This window comes from Canis aureus, chromosome 38, assembly GCF_053574225.1.
Source record: "Canis aureus isolate CA01 chromosome 38, VMU_Caureus_v.1.0, whole genome shotgun sequence".
Lineage (NCBI taxonomy): Eukaryota > Metazoa > Chordata > Mammalia > Carnivora > Canidae > Canis > Canis aureus.
The window spans coordinates 22982881-23003393 of record NC_135648.1 but is presented as its reverse complement, the minus strand read 5'-3'; the positions used below and the strand labels follow the sequence as shown (position 1 = coordinate 23003393).

At 48.1% G+C, this 20513-nt stretch overlaps 1 protein-coding gene across 5 annotated transcripts in view; it reads right to left on the bottom strand.

Annotated features, from left to right (window-relative positions):
* Positions 1 to 1548: 1548 nt before the first annotated feature.
* The window catches only part of PIK3C2B (phosphatidylinositol-4-phosphate 3-kinase catalytic subunit type 2 beta), a 65914-nt gene continuing 46949 nt past the window's right edge, over positions 1549 to 20513 (bottom strand). For all 5 annotated transcript variants that reach the window (XM_077886847.1, XM_077886848.1, XM_077886849.1 and 2 more), the window contains 15 exons: positions 20300 to 20480; positions 19401 to 19508; positions 18679 to 18771; positions 17752 to 17881; positions 16277 to 16413; positions 12118 to 12287; positions 11482 to 11638; positions 11041 to 11150; positions 9931 to 10132; positions 9369 to 9493; positions 8299 to 8416; positions 5905 to 5986; positions 5421 to 5527; positions 4068 to 4196; positions 1549 to 3608 (listed from right to left, as the gene is read on the bottom strand). In XM_077886847.1, the coding sequence (XP_077742973.1) occupies positions 3420 to 3608; positions 4068 to 4196; positions 5421 to 5527; positions 5905 to 5986; positions 8299 to 8416; positions 9369 to 9493; positions 9931 to 10132; positions 11041 to 11150; positions 11482 to 11638; positions 12118 to 12287; positions 16277 to 16413; positions 17752 to 17881; positions 18679 to 18771; positions 19401 to 19508; positions 20300 to 20480 (2038 nt within the window). In that variant the 3' untranslated portion in view covers positions 1549 to 3419. The remainder of the gene's footprint in view (positions 3609 to 4067; positions 4197 to 5420; positions 5528 to 5904; positions 5987 to 8298; positions 8417 to 9368; positions 9494 to 9930; positions 10133 to 11040; positions 11151 to 11481; positions 11639 to 12117; positions 12288 to 16276; positions 16414 to 17751; positions 17882 to 18678; positions 18772 to 19400; positions 19509 to 20299; positions 20481 to 20513) is intronic.

Sequence of the window (20513 nt, the reverse complement as noted above, 5' to 3'; positions counted from 1 at the left end):
AGGCGGATAGGATCTACATCTTTGTCATTTTAGTGACCACACTGCTGGGTTGCCTTGCCTGACCCCAAAAAGGCCCTTACACTGTGGTTTGTTGAACAGACATGTTCCAGCCACCAAAATTACCCAACTTAAGAATGCTGCCTCATTTTTTACCTTTCAAGTCCAATCTAATCTTTGCCCCCAAAAACCAGCCAGTCAGGTTACTTCATTTTTGGCACCTCTCTCTGTATTCAGAAAATCCAGCCTCTTGGGCTTGTTTCTCTTTTCCCTGAGCACAAACTTTCTTCCTCTGCTCCCAGATCCTATCCCCACCCCCCACTCCCCAGGCTGGTTCAGATTTCTGCCCCATTTGGCCAAGAAATTTCCTTAACTAAGACTCTTGCCAGATTTAAGTTCTAACTTTTAAAAGGTCCACTGGGATTTGTCCAGAACTGCAGTGACATCTCAAAACCACTTAGAAACACAGCAGATAGCTAAAACTTCCTACTGTTTACTACTAAAAGTCCCTTGGAAGCCCCACAGAATTTCCCAGTGTGAAATAGGACACCCCACTGGAGGGTTTTGAAAACTTCTGGGTGAAATGCTTGAATGAGGGTCATATTGCCTCCTTCTTCCATCTGGACTACGGCTCTACTCTAATGACTTCATAGTTGTAAGCCATCTCAGAGGTTCAGTCTCCTCTGTTATAAAATGTGCTTGGTTAAATGTCACTAGGCAGTAGACATCTTGAGATCATAACCCGAGCTGAAACCAAGAATCAGACGCTTCACCAACTGAGCAACCCTAGGCAGTAGACTCCTTAAATGCATTGTCTTCATTTATCTTTGTAAGGCTCAGTCTGGTATGTGGTCCGCGGCCCAATGCACAACTCTAGGACCTCTATCCTTTGTGAATCGAGGCATGCCACTGGGTAGCACTGGTAACCATGGTAAACGTTTGTTGACAGAGTGAACTGTATTGACTTTCCACAATAGTTGTATTGAAAAATGACATTATATATAAAACACTCTGAAAACTAACAAACAATATACCAACTCAAGGGACTGTGTTAAACATTACCCATGAGGTTGCCCAAGGTTTGGAGTCAGTCCTAGATTCAAATTCCAGACCCCAGGCTGACTGGCTGTGTCCTTAGGCAAATTACTTAATCTCTCTGAGCTTCTGTTTCTTCATCTGTGAAATGGGGATACTGCTACTCACCTGATCGAGTTGGCTACATTTGGCTGACAAATGTTAAATGCCCAGTGCAGTGAGTGTACAAGGGCATCTCCAAGTCACCATCTGTAAGTCCATCTGCTATTATTATTTTCATCATGTAAAGCAGGTGTTTTTTTTTTTTTTTTTAAGATTTTATTTATTTATGAGAGATACAGAGAAAAAGGCAGAGACACAGGCAGAGAGAGAGAAGCAGGCTCCAGGCAGGGAGCCTGACGTGGGACTCGATCCCGGGTCTCCAGGATCACACCCTGGGCCGAAGGCAGGCGCCACCCAGGTGTCCCTAAAGCAGGTGTTTTAATCTAAATATTGACAGATCTTGAAAATGAATAGTTTCGTTTTTCTCAAATGTCATTTATTGGAAAATACAATTCCAGAGAAAGTAGCAGATATAAGGATGTCTGGGAAGTGGGTACAGTACACAGACCTCTTTAAATCAGGGGCACAGAAGGTCAAAATAAAATGAGCTACAGGCAAAAAGCCAGTAACACAACTATGGTCCATTCATCTGGAGAAGTTCCACCCCTGTTCCCCACTTCCCCCCAGCCCTTCCCCGCAGTGGTCACTTTACCCTTGACATTTTTAAACTAAAAGAAAAGTTAAATTTCCTCACTACCCCTGTGGCTTCAGTGAATGAAACTTCTTTCTCCAGTTATGGAATGAGTCAGTAAATGGGGGAATTTCTGACCTTGGAGCTGAGAGGGAAGCTGGGGAGGGATAGTTGAGAGGATCCTCGATTACCTTTGTGCCCCAATCATGGGGTACATTCCGCCGATTGCGGTTCAAAAAGTTACCATCAAATTCAAAGTCTCTCCCTCTTTTTCTAAGGAATACAACCCTCTGGAGTAAAGCACGGTGTGAATCCGAAGTCCGTCTGGTTGGGAATAGAGTGTAAGAGCTAAGAGACCCAGTCTCCCTCCCAGCTCAGCTCCAGGGGACCAATCACGCCCTCCCATCCAGCCTCCTCACAACCAAAGAACATCACTGGAATCCCGCACCCCATGCCCCTTTACTCCACTTAGGGCATCCCTTTGGCTCCAGACTAAACAGGTTTATGGCCCCATAGAATGAGGGAAATTCTTATTTTAAAAATGTGACAGAAATGGAGTTTGGGGAAAGCAGCACATGAAAAAGGACTGGGTGACGGGTGACAAGACACCCTGGCATCTGCAGCTGAGGCCCCTTCCCAGGGCCAGGATGCCCTTGGGTGGACGCAAATCTGAGAGCTGAGGCAGCACTTTATCCCACCAGAGAAAAAGGAAGGGAGACAGACCTATGGAGGAGCACCCCCAGCGTATTCGCAGAGACCATATGGTCCCCAGAGGGCCCGTGAGAATGGAGGGGTAGAAGACAGTATTTCAGGGCGAGTCCTAGCAAAGCAGGGGAAGAGGAGAGGAAAAATCTTCCCTGAAAGAGCCTAGGTCCCTGAATTACAGGTCCTCTGCAGAGCCCCATTCGGAAGGCCCTTCCTTACAGATGTAGGTATCACATCGCTCTCCTTTGGAGGCAAAATCAGAAAGGCCCCATGTGGGCCTCTGTCCAGCACACCAGCCCTCCCTGCCCCTCCCCGACCTGCCCTCAGAGAGGGAGGGCTCTCACCGAGGACCCACCGGGCCCCTCCCCAAGTTAGGTCCTAGAGATAGAAAAACAAAAAACAAAAACAAATAAGCAAACAAACACAAACCTAACAAAAAGTCCAATAAGAACCTTAATCATACAAAAATCCAAACAGTCTTCCTCTTTTGCCTTCCGAGGCATATGTTAAGTCCCTTCTCACAAGGCTTCCTGTCCAGTCAGGACAACGTTACTATTTCATTTTTTAAAAATAAAAATAAAGATATCCGCCCACCCTCCCCCAAAATGCTACTTCCTACAGCCCACCCCACTCACCCCTAAACCAGGCATTGCTCCCTTGACACAAGGTAAACTTAAAACTTTGCTGCCACCTCACAGCCTCCAAGGGGCTGCTTATCACAACCAACCCAAATTTGTTCGGCAGAGGAGGGGATAGCAGAGAGCATCTTACTCTCCCTACCTCCTATCACGGAGGCCTGACCCACCTGGGCAGAGGGGAGGCCTGCCAAGGGCCCCGCCCCTTTGCAAGGAAAGGGCACATCAAGCAGGGGAAGAGTCTACTTCCCCTGGCTTTCCCAGCAGCAGGTGGTCCCCAGGCAGGGCGGGGAGGGGGGTTTGCTCTGCTGGGCTCACAAGGTCTCATGACTTCGAGATCCTAGTGCAAACCAGCCAGTCTTCTCCTGGGCCAGGTCCAGCTCTCGCAGACGGATGTGCACCTCCCCGAGGAGGACATTCTCCCAGAATCCTTGCTCGCTCAGCACACTCAGCTGCAGCTCCCTCTGCTGCAGGTCTCCCCTGGGGATCCCGTCATACACCAGCTGCCAGCACACAGAAAAGGGAGACGCTTAGGTCTGTGGGGGTTTGGTCTGGCTGAGCCCCCAACCAGAGTCCAGGGGGATAGAGAAGGCCCTCGGAACCCAAGAAGAGCTTTAAAGAACTTTGCTCTTTGCTGAGAGGTCAGGCAGGTGAGGGCTTTTGACTGGGCTGCCAAAGGACCAGCAGTCTGCTCTTCCTGATGGAACAGGACAGGGCTGAGGCCACGTTCCAGCTGTGGGATCCTGACCCCCAGGGTCACAGCAAACTTGTTTACGGAAGGGGCCAGATAGGAAACATCTTAGGCTTTTTAGGCCAAAGAGCATGGTCTGTGTCACAGGTATGCAATCCTGCGGGCTGCAACAGGGAGAGCAGCACAACTGAAGGGATAGGTGTGGCCGCATTCCAATACAATAGGCACGGTCCCCCAGCCCCAGCCCTACCCTAGCACATGCCCCACACACCATCTCATTGTAGGTAGGGTTGCAGGTTTTCCGGGCCACCTTGGTTTTCTTCTTAGTCGTTTTCTGAGGATCAGGGAGGAGGTAAATCTTCACGTAGGGGTCCGGGTCATTCCCATCCTGGAGCACTTGCTACAAAGGAAATGACAATTAAAAAAAATTTTTTTTAAAAAGAAGATTCCTATGTCTGCGTCTTTATCCCCACTTCTGCGAACATACCCTGATCCCGACTCTGACCCCCCACAACTGGCTTCTTGTGAGGCACAGTAACATGCTTCCCAGCTCACTCCACTCTGAGAGAAATATCTCCCATGACAGTGTTAGATGTCCTCCTAAAACATCAATCTGATTGCCTATTATACAGTCTATTCTTTTCATACAAATGCTCGGGGCATGCCATAGCTTGGTCTGTTTTGTCGGAGCCATCATGTCCCTAGAGATCTTCCTGCCTTACCCAATGCCTTTGTCTATTTTGTCATTTGATCCAAGCAACCCCCAAGAGATGGAAGATGAGTCAGAGAGATGAAGGTGCTTGAGGAAGGCCAGCCAATTAGTGCTTCATCCAACCTGATCCTTTTATTTTTTATTTTTATTTTTTTTTCAACCTGATCCTTTTAAAACATAAATTTGATCTTGTCCTGCCTCTGCTCAAAAAGCCTCTAATAGTTCCCATCTCACTCAGGGTAAAAGCACAGTCTTGACTGTGGGACCTGGGCTTCTGTGTGCTGTGCCCTCTCCAACCCTATTGTCCATCCACTATTCTCCCCTTTGCTCTGTAGCCTTCAGCCACCACAGGCCCCCTGCACTTCCCAGCACACCCCAGGCAGGCTCCTGACCCAGGGCTTTTGGGTTTAACTGCTCCCTCTGCTTGGAACAATCCTCACCTCCTTCCATCTTTTCTTAAATACCTCCTCATCAATGAGGGCTTCCCTGACCACTCTTTATAAAACTGCCACTACTTCGCTCCACCCCAGTATTCCTTCTTTGCTTTATTTCTTGCCAGAACACTTACCACTATCTGTTATATGCTCTGTATGCACCCTCCCAACCCTACCAGGTAGATACTAACATTATCTTCATTTTAATAAGGCTCAGGGTAGGAGCGGCTGGTTGGCTCAATGGGTTAAGCATCTGCCTTCGGCTCAGGTCATGATCCTGGGGTCCTGGGATGGAGCCCCAAATCAGGGAAACTTCCCTCTGCCCCTTTCCCATGCCCTTCATCACCCATGCTCTCAATCTCTCTAAATAAAATCCTTAAAAAAAAAAAAAAAAAAACTCAAAGTAATTAGGCTACTTGCCAAAGTAAGAAAAAGTACAAGAGATAAAGAACCAAATGAAGACCATGTGTGTACTTACCAAGCCCCGAATATGCATCACCATAATGAAGAGCTTATTGTTTTTGTACGAGATGGACAGCTTCACTTCCCCTCCCACTTTCCCAACGGGCCGGGCCCAGGAGCCATCTAGAGGGACAAAGAAACTCAAGAAAGGTCATGAACCCAGTTCTGTCCCCATTTGGTGCCGTGCAGATGTTTCTGTTTTCTTTTCCCCATCCCAGTATCTTCATGTTGGGTTCCTGATACCCCCATGGGGGAACTACCAAGTAAGGTTCTATTCAATTTGTGTGTGTGATCACCAACTGAATATCCGGTCCCTGGGAAACCTGTGTGAGGAGTTACAGGACCCACAGCCTGAGTGGGAAGCCAGAACCTTGAGCTAGTAAGCAAAGGATCAGAGAAACATAAAGGGAAGAGAACTAGGAAGGGGCGGGGTCAAGAGGAACTACCCCTGGGAATGGTTCAGAGAGGTTGGCAGGGACATGACAGAGAAGACAGTATACCTGAGGACTTGGGAGCTGGGCTGGTGCCTGCAGCCTTCTCATCTCGGGACAGGGGATGGAAGAAGGTATACACTAAATCACACTGAAATGGAATCAGAGACAGAGTCATTCTTCAATAAGACAACAGCCCCAGAGCAGCCCCGGGGGCTCAGCGGTTCCGCCTTCAGCCCAGGTCGTGATTCTAGAGACCCGGGATCGAGTCCCACGTCAGGAGCCTGCTTCTCCCTCTGCCTGTGTCTCTGCCTCTCGGTCTCTCGGTCTCTGTCTCTCTCATGAATAAATAAACAAAACCTTAAAAAAAAAAAAAAGACAACAGCCCCATAAAAAAAAAGGAAAGGGACTATTCCAGATTAAAAGAGGCCTATGGTGGGGATCCCTGGGTGGCTCAGAGGTTCAGTGCCTGCCTTCGGCCCAGGGCTTGATCCTGGAGTCCTGGGATCGAATCCCATATCGGGCTCCCTGCGTGGAGTCTTCTTCTCCCTCTGCCTGTGTCTTTACCTCTCTCTGTCTCTCATGAATAAATAAATAAAATCTTTAAAAAAGAAAAAAGAGGCCTATGGGGTGCCTGGGTGGCTCAGTTGGTTAAGCGTCTGCCTTTGGCTTGGGTCATGATCCCAGGACCTGTGTCAGGCTCCCTGCTCAGCAGGGAGTCTGCTCCTCCTTCCGATCCTCCCCCTACTCATCTCTCTTTCTCTTTCTTGCTATAAAAATGGAACAACCAAATGTAATATGTACTTCTTGTTTGGATCATGGCTCAAACCAACCAACTGTAAAAAGAATTTTGGGGATGACAGAGAAACTTTGAATATGGACTGTGTATTGGATGATATAATGATACTGCAGTTATATAAGAATATGTCTTTATTTTTCAGAGATGCATACTGAGTATTTAGGAATAGAATGTCATGATGTCTGTGAATGACTTTAAAATTACTTCATACAAAAATAGATGAAGCAGGGGGACCTGGGGGGCTCAGTGAGTTAAGCATCTGCCTTCAGCTCAGGTCATGATCCCAAGGTCCTGGGATGGAGCCCTACCTCGGGCTCCCTGCTCAGTGGAGAGGCTGCTTGTCTCCCTCCCTCTGCCCCTCCCCCTACCTCATGTGCTCTCTCTCTGTCTCTCAAATAAATAAATAAAATCTTTTTACAAAATAGATGAAATAAATACGGCAAAATATTAACTGTTTAGGTGGTGGACATATAGGTACACATTATTATTTCTCCGCTTTTCTGTATGTTTGAAAGTTCTCATAATAAGTTTTTTAAAAGGAAAGAAAACCAAAAACACTCGGTCACATCAGGTCAAAAGCAGTCTGTTCTCTGCCACACCCTCCCCATGGACACACATACCTTTCAAGCAGAGAAATAGTTAAGCCAGCCCTGGACAGAGACCATGAATTCTACTTTTGAGAAAGTTTTTAACTATATTAGGGAAAACAAAAACTAAAATGTATGAAAATACCTACTCTAGCATTAATAGTGGGGGAAAAATGGACATAATGTAAATATTTCTTAAGAAGCAAATGGTTAAGGAGGGATCCCTGGGTGGCGCAGCGGTTTAGCGCCTGCCTTTGGCCCAGGGCGCGATCCTGGAGACCCAGGATCGAATCCCACGTCGGGCTCCCGGTGCATGGAGCCTGCTTCTCCCTCTGCCTGTGTGTCTGCCTCTCTTTCTCTCTCTGTGTGTGACTATCATAAATAAACAAAAAGAATTAAAAAAAAAAAATAAACTATTAAGAAGCAAATGGTTAAGGAGATTTTGGTATTGCAAGTCAAAATATTAACTTGGTACAGATATTTAAAGTTATACTAAGTGAGAAATACATTACAGAGTGATCTTGAAGCTATGATCATAAATGGTTAAGAGTCACATTTGCATATAGACAAATAAGAAGGAAACATGGAAATGGGGTTAGATGATTTGTCAGGGGGATGGGGCTCCTGGTGGCTCCATTTGTTTTTATGCTCATTATAACACCAAATTGTAATAGCATCTGTTTAAAAAAAAAATCTAGGTAAATACACTCAACCAGCTCAAAAAAACTCCTTTTCCTCTAGAACCCCTTCCTTCCTAAGGTTCTGATCACTCCCACACTCTGGAAGCTTCTGATACGTCAACGTCTCATAATGTGTCTCTGTGCTTGAGGCTGCACATTGCCTGTTTGGGCACAACCCTCCCTCCCTTCCTCCCCCTCCTCCCGCCTGTCTCCCCTTCCTCCCCCTTCCTTGCCTCTCTCACGCCCCCTCCTCCTTCCCCTGCAGTCAGACAGACCCCAAGAGTCAAGTCCATCCTTGATGGCCAGCAGGCTCGCCCCCTCCCCGCTTCCCCCCACCCCCACCCCCACCCCCACCCCAGCGCCCCCAACTGCTGGGAGCAGAGGAGAGCCCACCCACCTCGGCCACCTCAGGGGCTTCGTGGGTCAGGTGCCAGATGTAGCGGTTTAACTCCTCCCTCCGCCGCTCAGCCACCGCCTCTCCCCGCGAGCGGCCGATCACGAAGCGACTGGGGAAGCTGTCGAGGCAGGTGGGCAGTGGGAACGCAGGAGGGGCCGGCAGGGGCAGAGGAGGAAGCAGCGACAGGCTTTTGTCACATTTCATTTGCATGTTCAGCGACCTGCCCCACACTTCCCAGCAGCCGGCCCCATTCCTGTCACGGCTCCCTCGGTGGACACACTCTGGCCCATCTCACGTGGCAGTTCCAGGGAACCCAGGCAAGAAAACCAAGCTATTGGACAGAGTCCTAGGGCTCCCCGGAGGAGCTCACGGTTTTCCTCAACAAGGTAAAAATTCATTTGAAAACTCAAAACTCATTTTTTAAGAATTGTGGTGACATACACAGAATATAAAATTTACCATCTGAACCATTACAGTCCAGTGGCCTTAGATACACATTGTTGTGCAACCATCACCAACCATCTTGCACAACTAACCCTCTGGACCCGTTAAACAGCTCCCTATTCCTCCCTCCTTCCCTCCGAGCCCTGGTGACCACCCTTCTACTTTTGGTCTCAAGGCATTTTGACTACTCTAGGGACTCATATAAATGGAATACTACACAGTATTTGTCTTTTTGTGACTGGTCTATTTCCCTGAGCATCATGTCCTCAAGGTCCATCCATGTTGTAGCATGTGCCAGAATCTCCTTCCTTTTAAGACTTAATATTCCATCATATGTATACACCACGTTTTATCTATTTACCTTTTACTCTTTAAAAGCTAAGAAAGTTAGAAACATCTTCAGATCCACTCAGTCCTCTGCCTTTTTAGCTCTAGTTTTCTCTCCTGGCATGTGGACCCAAGCTCATTTTCAAGACTGAACAGAGTCCGGAAACCCGGCCAGCAGAGGGCACACCTGTTACCACACTCATTACTAGGCCAAGAATACCAAGCAGCAGTCCTGCCCACCGTCTCTCCGATCTCCTTCCCCAGGATCCCCCTGTGCAGAGAGGAAAGGGGGCAGGTACCTGGGCAGGAGGGAAGAAGGGAAGAGCAGCCGCAGCTTATTGTGTAATTCCTGGAACTCCTCAAATGTCCGTTGGATGTAAGTGGCCTCATGAGAGTTCTCTCTCATCACCTTTACCACATATACCTGCAAAGGTCCAAGTCTTAGAAAATACCTGCCAAACACTGTACACTCAATGAAGGGAGTAGGTAAGGAAATAGAAAAGGGAAGGGGGGTGTGCGTGTGTGTGCACGCGCGTATGTTGGGGAAGCCCACTTTCCAAAAGGAAAAAGGCAAAAGTGTCTCCAAAGAAAAAGATGATAGTACATTTGCAGGAATCTGAAAACAAACATTTTCTGCACATGTTTCATAGGACCCTTGACCCAGAAGGAACACACATCCAATTCAGCTCCCTGATTCTAGCACCCCACTGGGGCAGGGGAGAAGCGTGATCTGTGACTGCACTGCATCCAGCATGGGATGCTCACAACTGCATTGTCCACTATGTGGCTGTGAAGAGACAGAACCCCAACATGATGGGCTGGTGGGGAACAAGATGGGGCCATATTGGAGAAAACACTTACGTAGCCCTTGTTGGGGTGGAAAATCTTCTCATGGCGGCAGAGAAAAACATCAGTGATGCGGCCAGAGCTCTTGAGCGTGTGTGTTCGGGGGGCAAAGGAAAGGGTCAGCCGGTCGTCTGAGCCTGTAAACTTCATCTGAGCCAGGTTATGGATGAAAAAATTGAGCTTTGTGGCTACACTGCCCAGGCTGGACTCAATCAACCTGTTGGTGTAGGAGGATGGGAAGAAAAGGATGTCACCATGGACCCAAGTCCCCACTGCTGGGACAGAGCAATCTCAACAAATATGCTCTGACACCTGGAACTAACTCAGCTCAGAATCATTTTCCTTGTGAATTATCCTCACAGAGTATTTGACTGGCACACAATCATCTATATGCAATTTATTTATGTGAATCCTGGGGTCTTATCTCCCCTCGCTGCCCTCCTGAGCCAAAGATGGTTAAACCAAGGTAGGAAGGAATCAGGGATTCCACCACAGGGTCAGTATGAAAACGTCTACATACAGTAGACCTCCAGTACGCTGGAACCTCACCATGCACTGTTCAATCTAGAGATTTCAGACCAAAAGGAGAGGTTCTATGTGAGACATACAGAGAAAATGTAGTTTGCCAAATTCCGAAAAGTGCCTGACAAAACGGAGGCATCGCCTACAGGGACAGGACTATAGACATGAGTACAGAGACACTTCCTTGCTTCCATGCAGAGTACCTAGAAACACTGTCAAGTATGGGAAAATGGAATCATGGAATTCCATGTTTTGATAAGGGCAAAGGTTCTGATCCAGAGAGCTAAGAACTAAGAAAAATCCATTGACGTCCCATAAGCAAAGTCTTTGACCAAGACCTGGCAAGAATGTGAGTTAAGGGATTGCAGTAGCTCTATACACAAGAGTAAGCACCAAAGCGCAGACAGGCAACGGAGTCAGAGAAGTCAAGCGATTTACCTAAGTCGGAGGCTGAGGTAGGACAGCAGACACATGTTGTCAACTCTAGGCTCTGCCATCTGAGCTACACCTGTTTTCCTAGCCTTCCTCCTCCCCATCAGGCAGCCTGGAGATGAATGGCGGGGGGGGGAAGGGGGCAGAACTGTTCCGTGCACAGGGTGTTACCTGGTGAAGTAGGTAGTAGCATTGGCTTCTGTGTCCTGAGGTCTCAGAGCATCATATACATATTTGAGGTCCTCTAGGTCTGAGAGCTCAGGGATCCCACAGGACAGCATCTAGAAGGAAAACAAAAATGGAGAATGGGCAACCAGAAATGTTTGCTCCTTCCTCCCATAGGCAAGATTTTCTATAGCTAGGCTCCCTAGCCCTCCTAGACGGTGGTGGACGGATGCTGTGGGCAGTGGCTGGAAGGCCACAGGAATTGAGGGGCTGGGGTGGGAAGTCGGACACTGCGCAGACACCACTGTTCCCGGCTGTCTGGGCCCTGCCTTATCTAGACCTCAGAGAAGTAGATCTCCAGAAATCCTTTGAATCAAGACAGGAAAGTCTTAAAGATGGCACCAGATGATAAGAAGGAGTTGTTCAGAAAGAGATGGAGCTCCTCACCAGGCCCAGGAGGTTGAGGAAGAGGTGGGTGTGCTTGCGGATGAGGTTGTAGGCTTGGCAGCAAAGGTCAACAAAATCATGGAAGCGGCTGGAAGGCTTGTCACCCCCGTTGATGACATATGCCATATCCGATGTGAAGACAAAGGGGGCGCGGTCCCTGGGCCAAAGGGAACATACAGGTAGAATGTCAACATGGAGGAAGAAGCCCCCCTACCTTGTGGGGTGCATCAGGGAATGGTTCCCCTCACTACCTGTGGGAACCGGGATAGATGGGGCTCTCTCTAACTTTTTCTTTTCCTACCTTAGTCTTAAAAAATCCCCAGAGATGTCCTTCATTGGTTCCTTGTCCGTGAGCTACCAATATTTTTCCTGGGTATCTAACTGTATTCCCTTTTGCTTCAGTTTGGGCTCATTTCCCTTTGCTCAGTCCTCAGCAGGGAGAGAGAAGAGCTGGTCCCCACCTCCTGCAAGGCCCTGCAAGGACTTCTTCACTTCTCTCTCAGGCTTTTTTCAAAAGCTGCTCAGCCCGGGGGCTCCAGTGCCGCCCCTTCCATGATGGGCTTGTGGTCAGCTTGGAACCATTTCTTTTGACCTCCTTGCCCTCCACACATGGCTGGGCTTCAGGAGATCACTTACCGCTTGATGTTGCCGAACATCTGAGCATGGCCCAGGAAGCGGCCAAAATCTATGTGGAACATGTGGCCGGTGGTCTTCAGCATGATATTATCATTGTGCCGGTCACAGATGCCCAAGACATATGTGGCCACGCAGCAGCCAGCACAGGAATAGATGAAGTTCTCCACAGCCTGGGGGGAAGGCAGGCAGATGGGAGGAGAGGACAGAAAGGGACCCCAAGGGCCACGGCCAGACTGAATTCAGCCAGCCCCGCTCTCTCCCTCCTGAGCCCCAACAGCACCTCATGCCTGCCAGTTCAGCCTTCATCACCCACGCACACAGAAACCTCTCTCCTGTCTTATGGGCTCTACGGAGATGGAAGGCTTCATGTGTATCTCCACCACTTTATCTGCAATTCAGCTTCCTCTGCACCTTTCTTTCTCCCAGAGAAATCGGTGGGAAAGACAGTGAACCTATCTGGGAGCCCAGATTTGCCCAGCCCAGACTGAAGAGACCCTAACAGACAAGAAGACTGGTGCTTTCAGTGTTCCCAAATGCTTGTGACCATCTCAACTCACGCACAGCACCGAGGCAGCTGACCCTGCTCAGAATTCTTCTAGACTTCTCTCTGCCCCATATACACCTCTCATTCCCAGGGTTCTTGGTAGCAGCTAAGTGCTAATCTAATTAAAGTCACTTCACTCCAAAGAAGAGCTGAGACAGTTTAACACTCCTAGGGGCGTTTTACACTTGAAAAATCAGACATCTCTAGTTGGTAAACTGTGTGAGAGATTTTTTAGTTTATAATGGGGTAGGAGTGCAGGGTGATGGCTAAGGGGTTAGATCCACCTTTTCCATATGGTAATTTGTCCCCTTATCTGTCTCTCCAAGAAGGACAAATAATGAAATTAGCAAATGGATATATTTCACCCTCTGAATCATCTTTGTGAGGTTTATGGAATTTCTAAGGATTCAAGAAAAGACTCCTCAGCAGAGTGCAAAAACTGGCATAGCCAATAAGGAATGTACAGGCTTGAGAATTAGAGAAAGCTTCCAGATATAGAATGTGCGTCCTCCCTGCTCTCTGTGCAAATTTCCCTCCATCCTTCAGGGCCTGGAGTTCCAGGCCTTCCCAGCTCCTGCAGACTCCTCTCTTATTGAGCCCCAACAGCCCTACCGCCACCCCCATTCACCCAGCCCTCATTTTTCTTTCTCCTGGGTCTAAGGGTCTTATCTCCCAGCAGCTTCTTGGCTTTCCACAAGGCCGGTTTCAAAACTAGCCACACAGAACTGCCCCCCTCCCCAGCGACTTGTCTATTTAAACCAGATGGCGAATCCACAGGAATCTAAGAACAGAAAGTCTATAAAGAAATCACAGAATGCACCTTCTGGAAGAAAAAGACTATTTCCAAGGCAGAGAAATAGATGAATGAAAAGAAACCACACAGTAAGGAGTACAACCCATCACCTCCCAGTCTTGACCTTCATCTCCATCAACTTGTCTTCCTGCCACAGATATTCTTTCTCCCTGGAATGCATCCTTTTTCTTTTCCTTTTTAAGATTTTATTTTTAAGTAATCTCTATACCCACTGTGGGGCTTAAATTCACAACCCTGAGCGAGGATCAAGAGTTGCATGCTCTACCAATGAGCCAGCCAGGCGCCCCTACCTGGAATGCATCCTGTCTTGACTCACAGAATAGCTATGTGGCCATGGGTAAATGACTCAGGTCTCATCACCTGAGTTATGTGGCATGTTTGGCTGCAGGAAGTCTCACCAGACCAAGAGAGCTCTCCTGATTTAAGGGATTTTCATTTGAAGGATGTGGGCAACTCTCTTTGTTCAGGAAGTGGCCAGGAGACAAATAGCTCTAGTTCTTTCCTACTGGAAGTCATCGGAAGAAACTACCAGCACAATTCTAGTAGAAAGCCTAGAAGAGCTGACAGGCTGCCTTTGGAGGACTGATATTAAACACAAAAGACACAGAGTGAGTTTCTCCGTGCATTCTTCTATCACATTTGTTATGACTTCTTATTACATTGGCCAGAAGACATTATAAGTCCAGCACCAAGCACAGCACCTCTGCATGGTCGCCACTTAATACCTGAAGAATACATGTTAGTGGGAAGTAGTATATGGGGTAGAGGAGTGGGAGGAAAGAATTCACACTATTCTTCTCCAAGGGTAGAGGGCCTTGTGACTGGCAATGCACAGAGGGTGGGTTTTGAGGAATGGGGAAGGGAACACTTGACTTTCCAGGCAGAAGGAACAGAATCATCTAAATTTGATTTATCTAAATCATCTATTTTCTCCTACTGGGGAAATAGGAGACTCCTAGGTTGGGGCATAAATTATCCTAAGAGGGGAGGTGCGATAGATGGGACTGCAGGGGTAAGCAGGCCTGGATTACAACAGGATCTGTGTGCAATGCCATAGATTGTATCTAACAATGTATAGATTGGATCTATCTTTTAGGACATACGGAGCCTTTGAAGAACTTAGAGCAAAGGTGTGACATGAGCAGTTAATACTTTATTGAGGGATCCCTGGGTGGCGCAGCAGTTTGGCGCCTGCCTTTGGCCCAGGGCGCGATCCTGGAGACCCAGGATCGAATCCCACATCGGGCTCCCGGTGCATGGAGCCTGCTTCTCCCTCTGCCTGTGTCTCTGCCTCTCTCTCTCTCTCTCTCTGTGACTATCATAAATAAATAAAAAAATTAAAAAAAATACTTTATTGAAAAAACAACCTCTGACATCAAGCAGATGATGACAGGAGAGCATTCCAGTGGTTCAGGGACAGATAGCACATAGCTGAGAGAAATGGAAAGAAGAGGACAGATGTGGAAAGATGCTGGGGGAAGAATTAACAGGGCTTGGTATAGCCGAGGTGAGCCAGAAGGAAGCATCAAGACCCATGGCTCTGTCTTGGGTGACTTCAGAGACTCATACCATTTACTGATAGGAAACATACAAAAAGCAGGTTTTTCTTGAGAAAAGGAGACAGGGAAAGCTTGGGTTTGCCTATACGGAGTTTGAGGTTATGGGTAAAGTACAAGGGGAGATATCCAGCAAGCAGGTGGCTTAGGGCATACAGCTCCAGGGAGAGAGGAGGGAATGGCTTTGGAAGACGTCAGCAGGTGGGTGGTACCTAAAGTAATAAGAGATGATGAGCTGGCACAAGAATACAAAGAGAGTCCAGCAGGCCAGGAATTAAATCCTGAGGACACTTGATGGGATGAGCACTGGATATTATACTATATGTTGGCAAATTAAATTTAAAAAAATTTTAAATAAAGAAATAAAAATAAAATTTAAAAAATCCTGGGATATGCAAACATTTAAGGCCGTCTACAATCGTCTAGTTCAATGTTCACTGAACCTTCTGATTATAATTTGGCTGTCCATATGGGTTTTCCCTTAGGAATAAAATGCATAATAAATAAAATGCATTGATCCATATATATTAGTATCAGGGTCCCCTTGGAAGTTAAGTTATATAATTTAGCATTCTGGCTTATAGTAAATCTCTTATGAGGTGGTTATTATGACTTGTTCCCTCCCCTAAACTCAGTTAACCCAGATTAGCGCCATGACAAGCCTTGGACCACGGCAGGCCACCAAAGCCCTACCAACTAGGAATGCTCCACCTAAGGAACAGGCCAGCCTCCTTTCCTATTACTTCTGTCTCCTATCTAACCTTAATCCTGGCTCCTGCTTCTAGCCTGGCCTCAAACCAGCTCCGCATCTAGGAACAACTGAGTGAATATTAATTCACATTCGTGAAAAGAGGATTTGGATTAAAATAATCTCTAAAGTCTATTCCAACTAACTCTTGCTCTATAAAGTGCACAGAAGGGCACAGGAGGAACGGAACAGGATGCACAAATAGGAGAGATCCAGGCAGTTTCTTGAAAGTTGGCCCCCTCCTCCTCCCAAAACTCGATCTGCCAGGAGGACTCAACAAAGGTTTTCCAGCTGGATGCCAGGGGATTTTCTCTCCGCTTATGACAGTCATTTGACCCAAGCCCTCCAGATGTGGAGGCACCCATCAGCTGTGTCTTTTTCCTCTTGACACAGCTGAGCTGTCTCCACAGTGCACATGCAGACCTTGTATAACAGAGCAATGTGCCAGAGTCAGGCACCCACCCCACCCCCAGCCTCACCCCCACCCCCAATCTTACCTTCTCATACTCGTCTTCCCCGGGGTTGTGTTTCTGCAGCCAGTCCGCCAGGGGCCTGTCCTTGAAGGAACCAGTCACCCCATGCTCCACCTGGATCTTGCGCAGCGTCTCGGCATTGGGAATCATCTCCACCATCCCTGTGGGAGGAGGCATGGGTGTAGCACTCCCGGGAATAGCAATGGGGACTATGGGGACAGAACTACAGGAGCTTTGCTGCAAGCTTCCCTAGAAATTAGGCTCTAGAATATTTGGATAAAGTCTGATAATAAGGAGAAAAGGACAGTAGAGGGAATACTGTTCCCACGCTTCATATTCCACACTGGGATATCAGGGCTCCTTGCTCTCCCAAGCTCATAGTTGCTATTCTTTTTTTGTTTCTAACTTTTACAATTGGAATTTTCAGATACATATATGTATACGTATATGCCATATCCGAACAATGTTCATATACGAACAATGTTCATATGTTCATCAATAATTATTCATATATATGTATGAATTTTATACATATACACACACATATATGAACAAAGAGAATGAGATCATGAATTCACACATAATGATCACCTAGTTTCAAAAATTATCAACATTTTGCTAATCTTGTTTTACCTGTTTCACTCAGCCAACCGTGCTTCTTCCCTCCTTACTGGAGTACCTTTTCTCTTTTCTTTTCTTTTCTTTTCTTTTCTTTTCATTCATTCATTCATTCATTCATTTATTTATTTATTTATTTATTTATTTATAAGTAAACTCCAGGAGCACCTGAGTGGCTCAGCTGGTTAAGCATCTGCCTTCAGCTCAGGTCATGATCCCAGGGTCCTGGGATCAAGCCTTGCCTTAGGCTCCCTGCCTAGTGGTAAGTCTGCTTCTCCCTCTCTCTCTCTGTCCCTCCCTCTGTGTGCGCTCGCTCTCACACGCGTGCTCTCTCTCTCTCTCAAATAAAATCTTAAAAAAATAAAATAAACTCTGAGCCCAATGTGGGGCTTGAAGTCACAATCCTGAGATCAAGAGTCACATGACTCTATGGACTAAGCCAGCCGAGTTCCCCTTTACAAATCCCAGACATGTCTTTTCACTCATAAATGTTTCGAGTACCACTAACAAGGGCATAAGCACCATGCCATTAGCACACCCAAAAAATTAACAATCGGCCTTCAACCCAGTCTTTATTTACATTTCTCCCTATTGCCTGAAAAGTACCTTTTCACACTTGATTAGTTTGAGTTAGGACCCAAAGTCTACACGACATGTCTGGTTGTTACATCACATCGTTTTATTCCGGTTTCTTTGTCTCTGCTCTGCCTTCCTTTTCTTAATGCCCTTCCATAGCTTCTATTGAAATCATCTTGTCCGTTTCACTTTTCTGGAGAAGCACACAACCCATGTTGGGGAATGGGCAAAAGAGCAGTAAAGCAAAGGGGTGCCCTTCATGCCAGCTGCCTGGGCACAGCCCCCTCCCCCTATTCCCAACTGACCTCTCCCCCGGCCAGTGGAGAAGCAGCGGAAAATGACCATGCGCATGTCCAGCCCCTCTTGAACCCAGATCTTGTTCATGATGCGAATCATCTGCAAGGTTAGCATGTCCTGGCGAAGGTCATCCCCGCACTGGAGAAAGAAAGTGAGCAGAGCTCATCTCCACTGCCTCCCCAGGCTCCCAGATCCTCCAAGAGAGCCACGCTGGTCCAAACAGCGACAGAGGACCGCCCAGTTTTCCCACCTCCCATCTCCCATCTCCACTCACACCAGGTCAAACGACCAGAGATGTGCCAGTAATTACATTCGCCCATGCAGTGTTCTGGCTCTTGCTTCAACCCCGCGGCCCCATTTGAACCAAATTTAGATTCCTGATTAAGACCTTTTAAAATCTGAGCATTTATCGCTGGGATTTGGAGCTCACACACAGCCAACATATAAATTACACAGTCACATACACGCATCTCCTCTCCCCCCAGATGACATGTTCTCAGACTATGGTTTACTTCTCAGAATCATGAATGTATGAATGTATCAGGAAGGACCTGAGGGTTCATCTAGTCCAAACTGCACCTGTTCTCTTAATTTCCTCTTCAACACTGCTGCCAGGCAGCCATCCAGCCTCCACTTGACTACCCTCAGGGACAAGCAGATCACCCCTGTATCCATTCATTCTCGGGATGGCTCTGCCTCCTAGCACACCTCTGTAAACTGAGCTGCCAGTAGCTTTGCTACACCTGCCAACATCCTATTCCTAGCCTGTGGGGCCATGCAGAATTCCTTTTTGATTTGGCAGGCTCTCACATGTGAAGATGGTAGCTCGGAATGACAGGAAAAGAAGTGCCTGAGGCCACTCCTGCCACCCTTTGACTCCCTTCTCTACTCTCCTCTATCACTATCATCCCACCAGGCTTTCGAGGTGTCCTCACCTTGAAGATGATGCGGATGTTCTCACCCAGAGGATCCACATTCTGGAAAGACAGCTTGAGGGGGACAGCATTGGAGTTGAAGTAGGAACAGTCCTGCCACAGGAGAGACGGTAGTGACGAGGGTCAGGAAAGACAACGCCCTCAGGACTACGCACCATGGGTCAAGCTGCCGCCGGCCCACCAGCTTGTAGTTTCTGCCAGATTCCTCAGGAGCCTGCACTCCTTCCACACACACCACCACCCCCACTGGCCCTGGGCAGTTTGTTACAGCCTCAGCTTCAGCACCTGCTCTCTCATCCCTTCAGTGTATTCGGCATACGACCTCCTAGGACATGACTCCTGTCTATACCTCAGTGTACCCCTTTGCAAAATGGGTCTCACGACAGGACCAACTTTGTAAGAAATGTGAGCATGAGACACCATGCCCAGTGTAAAGCACTCAGAAGAGTACAGGCACAGAGATGGTGCTCGGCAAGAACAGATGCCAGCTGCGGTCATGATCACCAGCCTGGACTTACACCCAGTGGCATCAGGGAGACACCCAACTCCCAACCCAACTCCTCCCTCCCGCGCAGCTGTCAGGTCAAAGTCCATACACACTAGAGCTGGAAAGAGGCCCCAAAGATACCTTTCTTCTTCATACCTCTCAATAACCAGGGTGTAGGTGCCTCACCTCCATTGAGCCCTCCCTGCCCCGAGAGCCCCAACCCCCCGTCACTCACCCTGGGCACAATGCCCTTAACCAGCAGACTAGGGCTGAGTGGCAAGCGGCAGGAGCCATTCAGGGCAAAGAACTGCCTCACCTCCTCCAGGCCCGTGCGGAGGATCCCCTGAGAGGGAGAGGGAAGGACAGTAGGGGTGAGTGGGTTGCCCATAAGCTCTACTCAGAACCAAGCCTCTCCCGGGGCTGGGCACCCAGTAGTAGCTGGTGTGAAAACCACCATCTGAGAAGTGTGGACAACTCCCAGGAGACCGTGAAGAAGGAAAACCACGCAGCCTGGGGTATGGCGCCTGGGACAGTGCACAGGCAGCAAGCCCAAACAGCTTACAGAGGCGAGGCAGATGACATCACGGTGAGAGGCAGGTACATCTCAGAGGGGTGACGCTGCTCAGGCTGTTGCCAAGAAAGGCCAACAATCCGCACTTTAAATTCTCCCAATTTTTAAATGTTAGCAAACAGGAATACTGTTGGCTTAATACAGCCTGGTTATACAAACAGATAAAGGTCCCGCTCTGGGTAGCAGCAGCACTGAGCTATGACTCATGGCATAGGGAACAACGTCAGACTGGATTTCAGCCCTTGTTTGCCCTCTCCAGCTGGGTGCTCTCATGCAGTGAACAACTTATAAACTTCTACAAATGTGCTTAGCCTTCAAAGCAAACAGTTAAATAAAAACTGTAATACTTTGCAGGCTAACCAAAACCCATCCGTGGGCTGTATCCAGCTTGCAGACTGTCAATTTGTGGCTTGTGGGTTAGAGACAGAGGCACCTTCTTCCAGTCCCTAAATCGGAGACGGTCAAGTGCCATCCTGCTGGTGAGGACGTTGAACAAATTAATGACTTAATGGTTAAAAAAGCCCAAGACCAGAAGTGGGTGGAGGTGGCCCCGCCCCCCTCACCTGCCGTGTGGATGGGGTGGCCTCTCGGACTTGCTGCGCCAGCTTGGCCAGGGTATTGACAAGCCAGCACTGGCGGTTAAACTCCTCTCTCAGCCCCTTGCCACAGCAGCACAGCAAGGCTGCCAGCAGGTACTGGTAGCGGATACTGAACTGGGAGTCTTTGAGGCCATCCTTTAGCAGCCTGCAAAGCAAAGGGAGCAGGGTGGGTCGGGAC